General features: G+C 46.1%; 1 protein-coding gene across 2 annotated transcripts in view; it reads right to left on the reverse strand.

Moving 5' to 3' along the window:
* Positions 1-274: 274 nt before the first annotated feature.
* The window catches only part of KIZ (kizuna centrosomal protein), a 114,879-nt gene continuing 102,365 nt past the window's right edge, over positions 275-12,788 (reverse strand). Inside the window, exons 12-13 of one of the 2 annotated variants that reach the window (XM_060031294.1) lie at positions 3,159-3,202; positions 275-1,469 (exon numbers count right to left, since the gene is read on the reverse strand). In XM_060031294.1, coding sequence (XP_059887277.1) covers positions 1,363-1,469; positions 3,159-3,202 — 151 coding nt within the window. In that variant the 3' untranslated portion in view covers positions 275-1,362. The remainder of the gene's footprint in view (positions 1,470-3,158; positions 3,203-12,788) is intronic. The other variant, XM_060031293.1, reaches the window with a different exon arrangement.

Here is a 12,788-nt window from a genome sequence, read left to right on the forward strand (position 1 = left end):
TTCCTTCTGACCACCGTCAGTGGTCACAGCATGTGGTCTCCAGGAGAAGACTGATCAGAGGCAGGACTCTGTATACTCAGAGGCAGGACTCTGTATACTCCATCAGCATCACCGGCAATATCTAGTGAGCGTCCTGACTGAAGCGCTTCTTTTGTCTTTTTAGTGGGTATAAATCATTTAAACCTGGTAAGATTGAGAATTAAAATTAGAAATGTTTACAAGAATTTTTACAAGGTTTATATACACAGAAAAAGCTTGGAAGAGTATCGCCCAATGTCACTAATGTTGACTGCTGGACTTGTGTGTGTGTGTGTGTGGAATAATTTTAGATTTACAGAGAACCTGCAAAGATAATGCAGAGAGTTCTTATGTACCTTTCACCCAGTTTGTTTCCCCTAATGGTACATTCCTCTTATCTCACATTTCTGTGGTGCATTTGTCAGAACTTAGAAACCAACACTGGACATTACTATCAACTAAACTCTAGACTTTATTTGGATTTCACCAAATTTTCCTTTTTTCTGGTTCAAGGATCCAAGCCAGGGTCCCACCATTTCACTGAGTTGTCACATCCCCTTTGTCTCCTCTGATCTGTGACTGTTCTGTATTTTTATGACCTTGACAAGTGTTTTTCTCTGTTGTTAGTGCTTTGGGTGTCTTATCTAAGAAACCACTGCCTAATTCGAGGTCACAAGGGTTTTTACCCGTGTTTCCTTCTCAGAGTTTGATTGTTCAGCTCTTACACTGAGGTCCTTGACCCATTTTGGGTTACTGTTTGTACACAGTGTGAGGTAGGGATCCAACTGCATTCTTTTGCGTGAGGCTGTCCAGTCATCCCAGCATCATCTGTTGAAAATACCATTCTTTCCCCACTGAATGGTCTTGGCACCATTACTGAAAATTAACTGACCATGAATGTGAGAGTTTATTTCTGGATCATCAATTCTAGATTACATATAAATCAATATTTCATGCAGTACCACACCGTCTTAATTACTGCAGCATTTTAGTAAGTTGCAAAACTGCGAAGTGCGAGTCCTCCAACTTTTTCCAAGACTGTTTTGGCTATTCTGGGTCCCCTGAATTTCCATATGAATTTTAGAATTAGCTTGCCAATTTCTACAAAGAAACCACCTGGATTTTGATGGGCATTGTATTCATCACTGTGCTTCTTGATAACACGTAAAAGCAAATATGCCAGTTCATAGTTATGTCATGAAATTTCACTGGAATAACAATATGGTCCCAACTTGTCATATTAAACAATTAGAAAACTTAAAGGGCCACGTTTATTTTGAACGTCACATCTGAACACAGGGGTTTAGTTTGTTTAAAGACTTTATTTCTAACAGATGTTACAGCTTATGAGTCATAAAAATCATCAAAATCATCGGTGGACGTGTCATGGTTTCTAGGACGTAAGGCAGCTTCGATCTCTGAGTTACTGTCGTCAGACTCGCCCCAGAAGGCTGGAAGAGAAAACCAGACAGCCGCTCAGCATCTCTGCAGTCTGATTAGCTCGGCTTAATCAGCCGTGGCCCGCAAAGAGCCTCCTGGGGGCCCTGCGTGGTGCACCTGAGCGGACAGGCCCGGGGCGCAGGCCAGTGTTGCAGCAACGACTCGCTTCTGCGTGCTCCACGTGCTGCGATGGGAGCTCATGGCAGAACGCTTGCTCCTCCCTCTGCCCAACTCTCCACTGTAGGATGGGAATCTGTAACCAGGGTGAACATGGGGGCAGGGCGGCTGGGTGCTCTACCAGGCCCGCTAACAGCTTGCCTGACTGCTCCTCGCCGTGAGCTCCCTCTATTCCTCAGCACAGGGACACGGTGGAGGAACAGCAGTGAGGTCTGCGCTGAGACGAGGGCGTGGGTACACGCAGTTCATTTGGGAGGTGACCCTGGGCAGGATGGGGGGCGGAGCGGGTGTTAACCAGGAGCAGGGCTGGCAGCGGACCGCTGGGGTCAGTCCTGCCGGGGCCTCAGAGAGACCGCAGAACGCTCCTCAGATGGCCCCAAAAGCCAGCAAGGAAGTGGGGTTATTTATCCACCAACTCCCACCCTTCAGTGGCTGGGGGTTGTTCTCAACCAGGCGTCGACTCCCTGGAGCTCCTGGCTCCTGTGGCCAGAGAAAATCCCCCGGGGGGAGCCACAAGCTGCCCGACAGGGAGGCTGCAGGCTCGGCCTGGAGTGCCAGGGTGTGGTGGGCCCACCGCCCGTGACACTGACCGCCCCTGCGACCCCCGTATCTACAAGGCACAGCCTGCCACCGCCGCGATGACTCCTGAGATGTGACCCCATCTAATCCTCGCACCAACCTGGCGAGGTGAGTACAAACACTTCTGTTTTACCAAGGCTGAGAGAGGGTAAGTACATGGCCCGATCACGGCGGCAGAGGGTGCTCAAGCCCCAAGTCCCACTGGACCGGCTGGGAACAGAGTTTCAGAGGCAGGAGTAGGGGTGGCCCAAGCTCGGCAGGGGATACGCCACTGCCAGTGTGGAAGGAGGGTGTTGAGGGATACATAGGAGCTCCCTAGGCAGAGGAAAAGGGACAGGAATGTCACAGAGAAGGAAGGGTGTGAGCGAAGGCACAGAGGTACGAGGGCGGAGCACAGGGAAGGCTGGCTGCGGCTGGATCCACCGAGGAGAGGACGCGACCTCGGAGGAACAGGGCTGGGAGCAGGGGCCGGGCCAGACCACAAGGGGACGTTCCAGACTCTACCCTGCAGGTGGCGGGGGCGCTGGCCCTGCTTCCCCAGCAGGCAGACGTCTGGATGAGGATTCAGAAGCCAGGGCTGGGGGAGGGGCGGGGGAGGGCTACTGCAGGAGCCCTCAGGTCAGAGCAGCAGGTACCTGCGGGCAGTGGCAGTGAGGGGACAGAGGTGAGGACGTTTCATGTGGAAGACATGGCAGTGGGGGGGCGCGGGGGGGGAGGCCAGGATCCCCTGCAAAGTCATACCTGCAGATTAAAGCGCTGGGCACCACGGACCCTGGCACCCGTGCTCTCAGAAGCCCCCAGTCCTCCCCCAGGAGAGCTGCAGGGCCCGTGAGCACAGGCAGGCGCCTCCGCCCGCCCCCAAGCGTGCCTGACACCACACGTCACAAACCACCCTTTTAGCTAAAACACAAAATGAGAGTCTGGTCTCTGGTTATTTCTCTTACCTTTAGACTTTAAATTGGTAGCTAGTTTCTTTTTGTTTTCATGCCTGGAAAATAAAGAAAGAACCTAAGTCCTGAAAAAATAAAGACAATCAGACTAATAGTTTTACAAGGAGCGCATTAGGGAAGAAGCACACATTACTCACTGGGAGGCCAGAAGGTTTACATTTACTCCCCAAGATTTTTTTTTTAACAGCTTTATTGGAGTATAATTGCTTTACAACGGTGTGTTAGTTTCTGCTTTATAACAAAGTGAATCAGTTATACATATACATATGTTCCCGTATCTCTTCCCTCTTGCATCTCCCTCCCTCCCACCCTCCCTATCCCACCCCTCTAGGTGGTCACAAAGCACGGAGCTGATCTCCCTGTGCCATGCAGTTTTAAAAGCAAAAAGCCCTGCGGATGCTCTGGTGGGAGGGTCCCGGGCGCATTGGGCCGCACGCTGGGCGCTCACTGGGGAGGCCGCCAGGGCAGGAGGCAGGCCCTGGCACGCACCGAGCAGGCAAAGCGCAGCACTGCCAGCTAAGCTGAAAGCAGAGGGTCTGAGGAACAGGGAGAAGTCGGCCAGGAGGTTACAACACTTACCTTTATCAAGCCAGCGATACGATTCTCAACTGCTTAACAAGGAGTTCAAAATAACTGTTTGCTTAATTAAGGGTATTAACTCGTGGTAGAGAAAAACGCAAGAATCTTGTCACCTGTGTTTAGGTTTCTGAGTGTCACACACACGGAAGTGCAAGTGTCCAGGGATGCATCTAACACCGGGTGACTCGCTTACTAAACCCACTGGACCGAGAAACTGGCTCTGCGGGAGACTGTGTCCATCTGCGTCACCTTCTCCAGAGCTTTCGCAATTGTCATGCGCATGGAAGTCCCCTCTCGGAGTACCATTCCAGTTTCTTATTACACTTAAATTCTTTAAAGTTCATCCTAAATGGTCAACGAGATGTTAAAAAAGAAACAGTCACTTGTGTATGGCTTGACATTTTTCTCATACTCCCGTTGAAGTTTTCCCTTCCATTTACATTTGCAGATTACTCCGTGAAGGCAGATTCCAGCCTTTAGGTGGGAAGAGCGCTGAGAAAAGACGAGGACGCATCGTGCAGAAGCACTGCTGCTCTCTCGGCAGATGCAAGAAACCCTGGGAACACATCTCTGTCACTTTGGCTCAAGTCTGGCTAACCTATGGTTTGAAAATCTGCCTTTTGCCATAGCTGCCATAATTTACATTTTTTTTTTCAGTAAAACAAGCTCCATGAAGGCATAATTTTCTAGGCAGTCTGTGCTCTGTCAGTGCTCCCTTTAAACTTGGTGGCTGTTTCTTTATTTTGACTGAAATATAGTTGATGTACAATATTATATAAGTTACAGGTGTACAACATGATGATTCACAATTTTCAAAGGCTATACTCCGTTTATAGTTACTGTAAAATACTGGCTGCACTCCCTGTGTTGAACAATGTATCCGTACCTCTTAATCCCTTCCCCCTGTCTCGCCTACCCCCCAGCCCCCTGCACTGGTAACCACTAGTTTGTTCTGTTTTTTTTTTTTTTTAATTTTTATTGGAGTATAGTTGATTTATAACGTTGTGTTAGTTTCTGCTGTACAGCAAGGTCAATCACTTATACATACACATATACCCATTCTTTTTTAGATTCTTTTCCCATATAGTCATTACATTACAGAGTATTGAGTAGGGTTCCCTGTGCTATACAGTAGGTCCTTATTAGTGTTCTCTATATCTGTGAGTCTGTTTCTTTTTCTATTACACTCACTAGTTTGTTGTATTTTTTAGGTTCCACATACAAGTGATATCATACAGCATTTGTCTTTCTCCGACTTATTTCACTTAGTGTAATACCCTCTAAGCCCACCCATGTTGTTGCAAATGACAAAATTTCATTCCTTTTTATGGCTGAGGAGTATTCTATTGTGTATATATGTACCACATCTTCTTTATCCATTCATCTGTTAATGGGCACTTAGGTTGCTCCCATACCTTAGCTGTTGTAAACAGTGCTGCTATGAACACTGGGGTGCATGTGTCTTTTCAAATAGTGTTTTCATTTCTTTCAGATACATACCCCAGAAGTGGAACTGCTGGGTCATATGGTAATTCTATTTTTAGTTTTTTGAGAGACCTCCATACTGTTTTCTACAGTGGCTTCACCAATTTACATTCCCACCAACTGTGTACGGAGGGTTCCCTTTTCTCCTCGCCAATACTTGTTATTCATGGTCTTTTTAATGATGGCCATTCTAACCGGTGTGAGGTGATACCTCATTGTGGTTTTGATTTGCATTTCTCTAATAATTAGCAATGTGGAGCATCTTTCCATGAGCTTGTTGGCCATCTCTATGTCTTCTTCAATAAATTTGAAAAATGTCTATTCAGGTCTTCTGCCCATTTTTTAATCAGGTTGTTTTATTGATACTGAGTTGTATGAGCTGTTTATATATTTTGGATATTAACTGCTTATCAGTCATATCATTAGCAAATATTTTCTCCCAGTCTGTAGGCTGTCTTTTCATGTTGTCAATGGTTTCCTTTGCTGTACAAAAGCTTTAAGTTTAATTAGGTTCCATTTGTTTACTTTTGCTTTTATTTCCTTTGCTTTAGGAGACAGATCCAAAAAAATATTGCTACGATTTATGTCAAAGTGTGTTCTGCCTGTTTTCCGCTGCAGTTTTATAGTATCCGGTCTTAACATTGAGGTCTTTAATCCATTTTGAGTTTATTTTTGTATATTTTAGAGAATGTTCTAATTTCATTGTTTTACATGTGGTTGTCCAGCTTTTCCAGAACCACTTGTTGAAAAGACTGGTCTTTTCTCCATTGTATATTCTTGCCTCCTTTGCTATAGATTAACTGACCATAAATGTGTGGGTTTATTTCTGGGCTCTCTATTCGGTTCCATTGATCTATGTGTCTGTTTTTACGCCAGTAATGTACTGTTTTGATGACTGTAGCTTTGTAGTTAGGGAGTGTGATTCCTCCAGCTCTGTTCTTCTTTCTCAAGATTGTTTTGGTTATTCGGGGTCTTCTGTGTTCCCATATGAATTTCAAAATTATTTGTTCTATTTCTGTGAAAAATGCCCGTGGTATTTTGATAGGGATTGCACTGAACCTGTAGATTGCCTTGGGTACTATGGTCATTTTAACAATATTAATTCTTCCAATTCATGAACACAGTATATCTTTCCATATGCTTGTATTGTCTTCAATTTCTTTCATCAGTATCTTACAGTTTTCCGAGTACAGGTCTTTTATCTCCTTAGGTAGGTTTATTCCTAGGCATTTTATAATTTTTGATGTAATGGTAAATGGGATTGTTTTCTTAATTTCTTTCTGATAGTTCATTGTTATTGTATAGAAATGCAACAAATTTCAGTATATTAATTTTGTATCCTTCAACTTTACTGAATTCATTGATGCGTTCTAGTAGTTTTCTGGTGGCATCTTTAGGGTTTTCTATGTATAGTACTATGTCATCTGCAAAGAGTGACAGTTTTACTTCTTCCTTTCCAATTTGGATTCCTTTTATTTCTTTTTCTTGTCTGATTGCTGTGGCTGGGATTTCCAATACTATGTTAAATAAAAGTGGCAAGAGTGGGCATCCTTGTCTTGTTCCTGATCTTAGAGGAAACGCTTTCAGCTTTCCTTGGTGAGTGCCTGTTTATCTGATGTGACCAACTAGTGGCCTATGCCATTTCTCCATGAAGAGTGGACGGCCCCACAGCCAGTGCTGACTGTCATGGAGGCCGCCAGTCAGGTGGCTGCTGACAGTGTAAACCTGAGTCCACCTTCTGTAAGAGTGCATGCACACACACACACACACACACACACAAAACACAATTGTGGGTTGTGTCTACTCTCTATCCAGCTCCCACTTCATGAGGACACCAGGCTCAGTGCAGGGTGGGTAGGCAGACATAACAATGCTGTAAAGATGCAGGGAGACTAGTTTGCCAGCTGACGTTTAAACAGTAAGAGCCACGTGGGGTTGTGGGGAGACGGCAGGAGCACCACAAGCAGAAGGCAGGCAGGAGGACTGAGAGAACAGGTGGATGATGGGGCGGGTGGTGGTGTGGCTGCAGGATCCCAGAGGAAGCAATGCACTCCCTGGACTCTACTGTGAGAGCTGGAAAGGATTTCCAGGCCAGGCCCAAGGCAAGGGCACAGAGGCAGGCGAGCACATGCCAGGTCCTTACAGCCTGGCCCCTGCTCTGAGCTCCATATGCAAGTCCCGGGCTCACCTGCTGGCTCCAACTTGGCTGCCTCCAAAGAGTCTCACGGCCAACACATCCATCCACAGCCAAACTCAAGCTCCTCCACCAAACCTGGGCCCTTCTCCTGTCTCAGCTAATGGCACCCCAAGCCTCGAGTCCCTCCCAACCCCTCACCATTCCTCTGCCCTCCCATACCCAATCAGCCCCTAGGTCCTGCCAAGTTTACCTCCCAGCACTTCCAAGTGTCCTCACCCGTCCCCTATGCACTGCCACCGCCTGTTGACCAAACCAGCATCTCTTGCCTGGACCTTCTAACAGCCTCCTAACTGGTGACACCACATCCACCTTGTCCCCTCCACTCGGCAGCAAGGGTGAGCTTTCGAAACACAAATCTGATCCCTCTGCCTCCTTGCTGAAAACTCTTCAATGCCTTCCTATTGCTTTTGGCAAAAGAACTAAACCCTGAACAGCGCCTCCAAGGTTGATGCCCAGACTTCGTTGGGCCTCCTGCTGTAGCCTCCCCCACACCCCACCCTCAACCCCCGAGTCCTCACTGAATTTGCTGCTTCACAGCCATTTCTGTCACTAACTGACATGTGACTGCCCTTAGGCTGTCAGCTCTACAAGAGCTGCCACTGTACGAGTTTCAGTCCCCGGGGTACCCGGTGCTCTGCACTTAGTAGGTGCTCAGTGATATGTGTGGAAGGAATAGATGAGCCTCACTAAGCATAGGACCTTGCCTAAAGGCACGTGATCAACATTTGATGTTAGATTATTTAATTTGCATGGTTTTACTTCTATCTGAGTTCAGATCAGGTTGTTCAAGTGTCTTCCCAGAAACATGTTTCAGAACTAAACGCATGTGTTCAACTCTGAGGAAGGTGGAAAATGCTTCCAGGTGTTTCCGATGCCATCCTCACCCCTTAGGGGAAGTATTTTTCCCTTTGGGAAATCATCTCTGCTAGTCGATGTGACACTGCAGTGCGAGGCTGATTTTTATTACACGTGACTTGTAGGGTCAATATTTCTTTCTCCAGGTCACACCTAACGTCTGAAGCTAAGTCAAGGCCAAAGGGGATGGTGTGCGATCTCGGAGTAGACAGAGCCAACTTGTTTAGCTATTATCATAAATGAGAGAGAACCCAAACCAAATGCACTTCTGAAAGCATAAGGATGCGAGAGTTCAGGTTATAAGCCACGGGGCATGGTCCCTGTGCTCTATTAGATGTGCTTGGACTCCGACTGCCTGACCTTCCCTGACAGCGTGGACGTCACACCTCCATTGTGTAAGGCAGAGGCAGCGAAGGTGAGCTGTAGAGAGCCAGTGAGTAAGTGGTTCAGGTGTTGTGGTCTCTGTCATAACTACTCTACTCTGCTGCACGAAAACAGCCACGGACAATATGTGAACTAGCGGATGTGGCTTTGTTACAAGCAAACGTCACTCAGAGACACTGCAACTTGAATTTCATATAACTTTCAGGTATCGTGCAGCATTATTCTTCTTTGGATTTTTCCCAATCATTAAAAAACATAAAACCTCTCTCAGCCTGCAGGCTTTACAGAACCAGGAAGAGGCCCAGGGCCAGGGCTGCCGAGGCCTTCATGAAGCGCTGCCACCACCTGAAGCCCGGCAGCAAGCCAGGGAGTCCACCCTCCCCGGCCTGCTCGTGGGAGACTCCTGGAATCCACGAGAGCAGAGTTTTAGTTTTTTCCCTAGAACTTTACAATTAGTCTGGAGGTCCTATTTCCAAACAAACCACTTTCAGGTAAGACACCACAGATAACTGATTAAATTAAGGCGTGAGCATGCTCTGCTGGTCTCATTCACGGGGCACCGTCTCTGCGCAGTGTCCTGGGAGGTGTGGCACCTCCCCCTCTGCACAGTGACCACCATGTGCCCACCAGTGAGATGCTCCCTGTCAACATTTTGCCACACTGGCTCCGTCACATGTCTTCTCTGTCTGTCCATCAAACTATCTCAGTTTTCGATGCTGTTTATAAATTCCCTTGCTATTGATAAGGGATTAGGACAGACAGGTAAGGGCAACTCTCATCAAAATCACTTTTGCTCTCATCCTTGCTACACATAAGAAGTTATGGTCAGCTGGGGTCTTAACAGCAGGTTTTATTCTAAGCACAGCACCTAGTGAACACCTAGGATGTGATCCTGCTGACATGGGTACTAGAGAAAGAGTCAAAATTAAGTGTCGACTATTCATTAAATTTTTAAAATTTTTTAATTTTTATTTTGTTTTTAGTTTTGGCTGTGTCAGGTCTTAGTTGCAACATGCGGGATTTTCCGTTGCAGTGTGCGAGCTCAGTAGTCGTGGCATGTGGGCTTAGCTGCCCTGCGGCATGTGGGATCTTCGTTCCCCAACCAGGGATCGAACCCGCGTCCCCCGCATTGGAAGGCAGATTCTTTACCACTGGACCACCAGGGAAGTCCCTCAACTATTCATTTTATATGAACAAAAGGCTAATAATATCGCTAGAAATAGGCTACACAGTCAACATAAGTACAAAATTAGGTGGCAAGGATGTCTGCCAGGATTCAGGTTTGCTTTGTGGGGCCAGCAAGTAGAGACAAAAGTGAGGCATGGAAAACCTATGGTTCCTGGGAGACTCATCATTAAGTCACACCAGGGCTCAGGAGGCAGCGCGCTCTGTGAGGGGTGACGGAGGCTGTCGGGTGAGCACAGGGACCCAGGGAGGTGGGCCACAGGAGCTCCTCAGAGCCGCGGGATGTTCTAAGGTTAGTAATACAGACTCTCAACCTCATGGTCAGTAACATATTTTTGAAAGAAAAAAATATCTACAGCCCATTAACAAACATACCCAACTTTTGTGGCTCTGAGGCCACGTCCATCAAGTTTGGCAATGAGCTTTTGAGGGTCCTACCAAGAACATGACCTATGGTGTCGGGGGCGATGAGGAAGGGCCCCAGAGGGAAGAGCCCTTGCAGTTCTAGAGTCTTATCATAAGCCTGAAAAGAATAACTAACTTATGAGAAGATGTGGTCTCTACACTCTGAATTCTGTAAGTTTAATGATTTTGACTAAGCTAAAATCAGTATTGAAATGTCTCACACAGCATCTTCAGCTAGAATTTTCCTCAAAAAAGAGGTGTTTCTGAAAAGCACAAGGCAAAAAAAAAAAAAAAATTCGGAAAGAAAATAAAAAATCCCCATCAGTGTGCCAACAAATCCCTGTAAATCCTCAATTTTAAGTGTTAAGAGGCAGACCGGTCTGAGACAGCTTTAATTTGACAAAGTGTGAGTGCCCTCTGATGGTCAACCAGGGGCCCTGCAGCAGATGCCATTTTTTAGGGGTCAACTTCTTTACTCCTTCCCTTCAGCCAATCAAGCAAAGACTGTTCTTTCGTGCTGTGTCGAAAAAAATAAAGTAGGCGGGCTTATGACAAGAAACGTGGAATGTTTAGGAAGCTGCTACTTTGGTAGAATTTATGGAGAATGTAGCTTTGCTAAACCAGAGGCAGAGACCGGGGCTTTTATACCAGAACATAAAGGACTTCCAGAAAAACCTCACTTTTATTTCTCTGGACTACTCGTTCCTTGTGATCACCTTATCATCCCAGGGGAAGCGGCACAGGATCAGGCAAGAAGAGACAGGACGGCGGCACCAGAGCAGCAGCTGCCGCCTGGTGCCCTCCGCTGGCCACTTCCATGGCTGCAGGGCTGGCACCAAATGCCACCAGCGGCCCTGCCAGGGTGCGGTAGCTGGGTGACTTCTGCTACCTTTTCCCCAGGCAATTATGTTGCAAACACACATCTTTTTCTTTCGGTAAAACGTTATCTCAATCCAAGCAGTAAACCGCAATTACATGGCAGGCGGTTAAAATACGCTCTCTGTTGACTAAATGGATCCGGGAGAGTGAAAACAGCTTCCTGGGGAAGGTGGGGCGAGACAGTGTTTGCGGAGGAGAGGAAGCTCTGGCATGCACCTCTCAACAAAAGGGAACAAGTGGTCTTTACTCAGAGAACAGCTTCCTATTAGGACTCACTCCTTCGTACATTATGCCTTTCATCCCCACTCAACCACAAAATGATTTTGCTGAGGCAAATACAATGGTAGAAAAAGATTTACACTGAAAGAATCTTTAATAATAAACTGTTGCCGATCTGCCTACTTGCCCGTGGTTTATAATACAATAAACATCGGATTCTATTACGGCTCATGCACTGAAGCCGCTACTCTGGAAAACGGAATATGAAAGCACGGGGACCCCACCACCATCACAATGAAATGAGCATGGATAAATGTGCTAAGAGTATCTCTTTGCATCTTTTATAGCTTGTGTGTATTAATCTGTAACGCTTATTAAGAAAGTCATTGCTATGCAAAGCAGCACCCAATCCCTTTCTCTGGCTTTTCAACAGAGTGCACTGTTTAGCCAATAGGACGGACCCTCTGGTCCTCATTCTGCATTCATCACAGGCAACATTTGCACAATGTATCTCTCAAAGGCGGCTGAAAGGAAGGCCTTAATACTCATGTAAACAACTGCAAACCAATTACTTAATGAATCAGGCCCACACATAATGAGGTGCAGACAAAGAGCTATAAATGCATTTTTGCGCCCAAGCCGCTGCTTTAAAGTAAAATCCCTCAGCTGTAGTTTGGGCTTAACTAGCACATCATAATTATTGTCTCTAGGACATCAGAGGAAGCCATTTTTTTTTTTTTTAAGGTCCAGCAGGGTCTTTTTTTTTTTTTTTTTTTGAGGTTGCTCATCAGCTCACTGACAAAATAGAGCAAAGAAGAATTTTTAAAAGTGCTACAGCAGCACTGCACCGTTACGTTTATTCTCAAGTACTGGGTTTCGAGACCACTTGTAAAAGCAATAAAGCACGAGGAGTGACTGCAGTAAGTGGGATCCTTAAATGTAAGCCTCTAAGAAATTTCAGTGAATCCAGGCACAAACAGCGAGCCCGGGGCTCTCAAAAGCCTAAGGCGGCGTATGAACACCAAACCCAGCACAAGAACCAACCATGGCGAACAGCGCGCCAAACCCACACACTCCATGCCCAGAACTTTCATCTCTGGATTATTATCAACTGTCAAGAACCCAAGGGTCCCCTGAAGGCCTCTTTTTTTTTTCCGGAAAGGGGATGATGTGATTACTTATAATTTAGGAAATTAATTTCATGCAGAAACAACAGTAATAACAAAAGGCTCCTGCCTAAAACTGAAAGGGAAAGGAGTTTGATTTTATAATGAAATATAGATGCAAGATGTGAAACGTCAAATGATCAGACTGAGAAAATGTTCTACAGAATCCAACTGCTTTCTAAATGTGTTTAAACATTACTCCAAGAATATACACACACACACACACACACATATACACACACACACACACACATATATATATATAAAAGT

This window comes from Delphinus delphis, chromosome 15, assembly GCF_949987515.2.
Source record: "Delphinus delphis chromosome 15, mDelDel1.2, whole genome shotgun sequence".
Classification (NCBI taxonomy): domain Eukaryota; kingdom Metazoa; phylum Chordata; class Mammalia; order Artiodactyla; family Delphinidae; genus Delphinus; species Delphinus delphis.